General features: G+C 40.3%; 1 protein-coding gene across 3 annotated transcripts in view; it reads left to right on the top strand.

Annotated features, from left to right (window-relative positions):
• The first annotated feature begins 880 nt into the window (after positions 1–880).
• The window catches only part of RPS6KC1 (ribosomal protein S6 kinase C1), a 218,048-nt gene continuing 212,928 nt past the window's right edge, over positions 881–6,000 (top strand). For all 3 annotated transcript variants that reach the window (XM_059938198.1, XM_059938190.1, XM_059938204.1), the window contains exon 1: positions 881–1,119. In XM_059938198.1, coding sequence (XP_059794181.1) covers positions 1,015–1,119 — 105 coding nt within the window. In that variant the 5' untranslated portion in view covers positions 881–1,014. The remainder of the gene's footprint in view (positions 1,120–6,000) is intronic.

The raw sequence follows: 6,000 nt of genomic DNA, 5'->3' as shown, positions 1-6,000 counted from the left end.
AGGTCAGATGATTCCCACCCCCTCCCCCCCACCCCCCCAGCCAGACACAGATTCCAGCTTTTAGAATATGAGAGGATGAAGTTTAAAACTGATATAGGGTTGTGTCAATTAAAAAACACGCACAATGTGAGAATAATGAGTTTCAGTTTTATTCAGGGACCGCTTTGAGTACTATACCTCAGGAGATAGCCTCTCAGATAGCTCTGAGAAACTGCTCCAAAGAGGTAAGGGAGGAGCCAGGTTATATATGATTTTTTTTTTTGCTGGGAAAAACATGAAGTCAAGCATCAAAAGATTACTGCTAATCACACAGAACAGCTATCTCAAGTTAATGATTTTAGTGCTTTTCTATGTATGGAAAGGTGCAAGAACCTGTGAAATTTTCCCTTGGATATGCATCTTAACTAAGGGTTAGTATACCCAAAGCAGGGAATACGTCCTAATTTTCCCCAGCTTGAATTCCCCGCAGGGCGTACTGTCAGTGGGCTACTGCAGTGGGTCGCAACTTAATCCTTGTAAAACTCTAACAGGCAGGCTCTATTTTTTTTTTTTTTTTTTAACATTTGGGGGCTTGCTGTGGTGGTATAAAGACATATGCACAGGTGGACGGGATTTGTCTTAGAAAGAAGGAAGAGTTATGTCAGGGAGAGAGTTCAGGTGTTGTGGGTATTTAAACCGATGGGTCGTCAGTAGGCAAGGAAAGAAGATGCTAGGCTCGGGTATCCCTCCATCCCGTTACAGGCGGTTCTACTGCCTGATTCCAGCCCATTTACCAGGGTCAGGCCCTAATTAGGATCCGTATCTCAGGTGAAATCTCTTCTTCCCCAGGATTGGGGCCCCGGCCTGACCCGGAAGCTTTCCCGCCAACCCGGAAGCAGAGCCCTGCGGCGGAGGCGCCGCCGCAGAGCTACCGCCCCCTCGCCGCCTGGCAGCTTCTTAGAGAATCCGGGCCGCGGCGGTGTCGGGTTGCACTGATGATCCCCGGCAGGCGGCGGCGGCAGAGGCGGCGGGAGGATGACCTCTCCCCGAGAGCGGGGTGCCGACCTGGCCCGTTTCTACACTGTCACCGATCCCCAGCGACACCCGAGGGGCTACACGGTGTATAAGGTCACCGCCCGGGTGAGTGCAGTTGTCTGGCTGGGGTAAGAGTCTGAATTGGGACGAGAGACGGGTGTGGACCCTGGTGTGGGGATGCCTGACACCGGGTCAGAGCCGAGGGTGGGACTGGCTGCGCCTAGTGCCCGGACAAGCGTCGGAGGTGAGGACTTAAGGAAGGATGGGGTGGGGACAGAGCGTGGGATGTCCCGGACAACGCTGGAAACGGTCGCGGTAGTGTCCCCATTCCAGGGTGGGGCAAACGTTGATCATTTTAAATTGATGATTCAGCCCCATCCCACTTGGACTTTCTCTTCTGAGGCTGAAATTTGCAGAAGTGGTTTTGCTTGCCTCCGAGGGATAATGCAGGTTAAAAAAAATGTTAAATTTATGTACTATTTGATTTACGTAATAGAAGATATTTCTTCCCTTGACCTTTTATACAGCTTCAGGGTTGCACTGAGGAAGATAAACTCTTGGGAAGTATGTCTGGTAGGGCCACCGTCGTAAGACCTATGTATCTGTCTATGTCTTTCTGCCTCTGAGTTTTTCATGGTTTTCAGTAGGAGACATGAGAAATTCTGCTGACGGTGTCTTGTGTGAGTTGTCTTGAGGGCACATTTAAAAGTTGTGAGGCTCCTTTACATCAACTAATTGATCCAGTTTTTAGTACCCACTTTGTTCATGTTTCATTGCTCTTGCCTTGAGTTTTAGAGACAGTTTGCGTCTCCCTTCTTGGAAAATCATAGTAATAAAGTTAAATATGAATATTAAATATAAAATAAGAATATTAAATGTCTATATACATGTATGTAGTATGAATGTATGTGTATATTGTTGTATATGTTGTACACATCACCCAATTTAATACTAATTTTAATAATGAGGAAACTAAGGTTCAAGAGAGTGTTGTGGCTTGCCCAACTTCACGTTGCAAGGTGGTAGCACAAAAGAGGTTTGAGATCAGTTCTGTTTAACTCCAAGTTGTATAAAATGTTAAGAATTAACTTTATCATTATCATTAATTGTTAAAAAAGAGAGGTATAGATAGTAGTAATGGTACAATATACATTTGGGGGATGTAGTAATCTTGGGTGATAGCTTAGGAAGTGGGCTTTCAGAAGAACCTTAAAGGTTAAATAGATTTAGATAAGCAGAGTTTGGGGCATGGGAATGGCACATGCCTTATGGAAAGGGTGCACAATTCAGACAAGTGTGAGAAGATGAGATGAGCAAATTTGTGTAAATATAATAAGACCAGGCCTGGTTATTGCAGAGGGCTGTACCAAGAATAGAGAGAAATTTGTTACTCCCTGTTTGCAAGTAAGGTTGTTATATAGGTGGAGTGTTAGTTTCAGGTTAAGAAAAATTTTTAAGATTAAGGGGGCTCTTGTTATACCACTCTTGAAACCTTTCTAGTCTTTGGGCCCTTCAAAAATCTAGACTTGGTTTCCTAACATAGTTTGTGGAATTAGAACAATCTTCAACATACGTAATGTTCCCCTCACAGCACCCTGTTTATCTCTTATTATAACACTTATCACAGTTATATTGTATTAATCTTTTTACATGTCTATATCTCTTAGTAGGTTTAGAGCAGGTCTCTATCATTGGTATTTGTTTCCTTTTATATCTCCTAAGGCAGTGGGGCACAGAATGCCTAAAAAAATATTGTTGAATGTTTTCCTCTCTATTTCTTCTCTAAACACACCCAATAAATGTTTAGTTTCAGGCACTACGTGCTCCTAGGGATACAAGGCTGAATAAAGTGTGGACCTTCCTTTCAAGGATACTCCTAGTAGAAAAGGATACTCCTGCTGGACTTAAAGAAGTATAGTACAGGGTAGAAAGTGTTAAATGCCATAAGAGACTATAGAGAAGAGCTATGGGATTTTAGAAGACAGAGAGATTGCTTCTGGCTCAAGGGATCAGGGAACATGTACCAATTAAGATAGGTGGTGAGAAATGGGAAGAATCTAGATGGGTGGGATAAATGGAGAGGGCTTCGTAGGTAGAAGGGTAGGTAGAAGGAATAGAGCCCATTAAGGCCTGAAGGTGTGAATGTGTGCGGAACTTGAATAGGAAGCACTGAGTATGATTATTACTTGTATTCTTACTTTACAAAAGGAAAGGTTAACCTAATTGAGATCTTAAATACCTTAAGCTGTGAACTAACTTACATGACAACATAAATTAGAAGGTAAAGTAGCACATTGCCTGTTCTAACCAAATCCATATAATATGCATGCTACGTATTGCTTTGGTTGTTTAACTGAAAATTGCTTACACTGCCTTTTTTTCTCCTTGTAAATATTTACGTCATTTATTACTTATTGTACAGATTTTGTTTTTAATTTTAAGGATTGAGGGTTAATACTGATATATACTTAAAAAACAACCACTTAGTATTATAAAATAAGTAAAATATTTGTTATTTTTTGAGACTTAAGGAGAAAAACAGCTTAACTCAGGAGAATTAATCAGGTAAGTAGTGCTCCCCTGAGAGAACTTCATGAGATAAAAATGTCTTCTTTATGTTTCCTATTACTGACTGACTTCTAGCTTTAAGGAACAATCTCTATATTCTTGATCCTTGCAGGGTTCTTTATGTAGGAGTAGAATTAGAATCATGCGGAGTACCATTGCTAAATTTTGAGTAGCATAAGAGCTGTTTCATGTTCTTAAATCTCCTTTATCCTTTTTTTTTTTTTTTCTCAATTCTCTGGAACCTGTCAGGCTTAGATAACCTATGGCCAGTTACAAACTTGCTAATGGATTTCCTAGTTAAACTCTGTGTTGCTTATTAATTTTCAACTAGAATAAGTACTTCTGTTCAGGATTGGAAAATTCTCTTGTAGAATTCCATTGATTCTTTAGTTAAAGGAGACACAAATATGAAAGAACCATTAGCAGTGTTTTTTGGTTGTTTCATCATGCTAAGTTTACAAAATTCTCATAATGTAATATAGATTTCTCAACAATATTAAGTGAATGTTAATTCTTGCCTGTATCATGGAAAGAAAAAGGTACGCTTTTATTTTTAAAAGACGGTTTGCCTTATGACTTTATGTTGTTTATATTGAGACATAATTTATATACAGTAAAATTCACCAATTTTAAGTGTATAGTTTGTTTAGTTTTGACAGGTGTCTATAATTGTGTAACCACCACCACAGACATCACTGCAGGAGTTCCCTCATGCTCCTTTGCAGTCAGTCCCCTCTCCCCACCCCTTGTCCCTAGGCAACCACTAGGCAGTTTTCTGTCATTGTAGATTAGGCTGTATTTTCTAGAATTTTATATAAAAGGAATCATATACAGTGCTTTTTTTTTTGGGGGGGGGATCCAACTTCTTTAACTCAGTATGATTATTTAAGATTCATCTATGTTGTGTATTTTTTTTTAATAAATTTATTTTTTATGTATTTACTTTTGGCTGCGTTGGGTCTTCGTTGCTGCGGGCTTTCTCTAGTTGTGGCGAGCGGTGGCTTCTCTTGTTGTGGAGCACGGGCTCTAGGCGCGGGCTTCAGTAGATGTGGCTCGCGGGCTCTAGAGCGCAGGCTCAGTAGTGGCACATGGGCTTAGTTGCTCCGTGGCATGTGGGATCTTCCCGAACCAGGGCTCGAACCTGTGTCCCCTGCGTTGGCAGGCGGATTCTTAATCACTCCGGCATCAGGGAAGTCCCGTATGGTGTGTATTTTTATTCTCTTTTATTGCTGACCAGTATTCCCTTGTATGGTTATACTACAATTAATCTATCCACCTGTTGATGGACATTTGGGTTGTGTCCAGTTTTTGGCTGTTAATACAGCTATTATGAACATTTATATACAAGTCTCTGTACAAGTGTGGGCTTTTATTTCTCTTAATAGCACACAGCTTTGTTTACTATACCTTTATACTAAGTTGAAATCTGGTAGTCTTAGTCCTCTTTCTTTTTCTTTCTCAAAATTGTTTTGGCTATTCTAGATTGTTTGCATTTTCATAAAAAGTTTGGAATCAGCTTGTCAAGTTCTACAAACATGCCTACCCAGATTTTGATTGGGATTACACTGAGAATGTAGATCAATTTCAGAAAAATTGATATCTTTAAACAATATTGAATCTTCTGATCCATGAACGCACATCTTCCATGTATTTAGCTCTTTAATTTGAACCATATTTTCTAGTTTTCAGTGTGCAGGTCTTGCACATACTTAAAGTAATTTGGGTTTGTTTTCAAACTGTGAGAATACATGTCTTTATTTTACATAGCTAATGTTTACTGAGTATTAATAGCAGACACTTCTGTGGTGCTTTCTATGAGTCAAGCTCTATTCTAAGCACTTTATATAAATTAGCACATTTTTCATAGCAGCCCGATGAGCAGCTGCAATTATTATTCTCACTTTATTGTGAGAAAATTGAAGCACAGAGAGGTTAAATAACTTGCCTAGGGTCACACAACTAGCAAATTGTGGAGTCTAGATTTGAACCCTGGTAGACTGGGTTTTTAATCCCAGTGCTGTGCTGAATACCTAAACATATTTCGTTAGAGGCTGTGGCTGTACTGTAGCTTGGCAAAAGTGATAGAGGCAAGTATACTACAGTGATTAGGATGATGTGAACAAAGGGGAGCAAGGAATGAATAGAAGTACTCAGCTTGACTCGAATCTGAAAGCTGCCATTTCCAAAGCTTCATATTCAAGCGCTATTTGTATTGCTTAGAGGGAACCTGCTTTCAATTCCTGAGCACATTCTTGTATGGCCTGCTTGTGCTTGGGAAGGTAATTATTTGTAGTTTTCTAAGTATGCTGCATTCTTCCATACTTCTCTGTTAGATGCTGTTTCCTCTGTCTGGAATGCTCTTTCCTTTTGTCTTGGCAGTTCCTGCTCATCTCAAGTGTTAGCTCCTGCCCTGTGTTC

This window comes from Balaenoptera ricei, chromosome 1, assembly GCF_028023285.1.
Source record: "Balaenoptera ricei isolate mBalRic1 chromosome 1, mBalRic1.hap2, whole genome shotgun sequence".
Lineage (NCBI taxonomy): Eukaryota > Metazoa > Chordata > Mammalia > Artiodactyla > Balaenopteridae > Balaenoptera > Balaenoptera ricei.
This window is presented reverse-complemented; position numbering and strand designations above follow the sequence as displayed.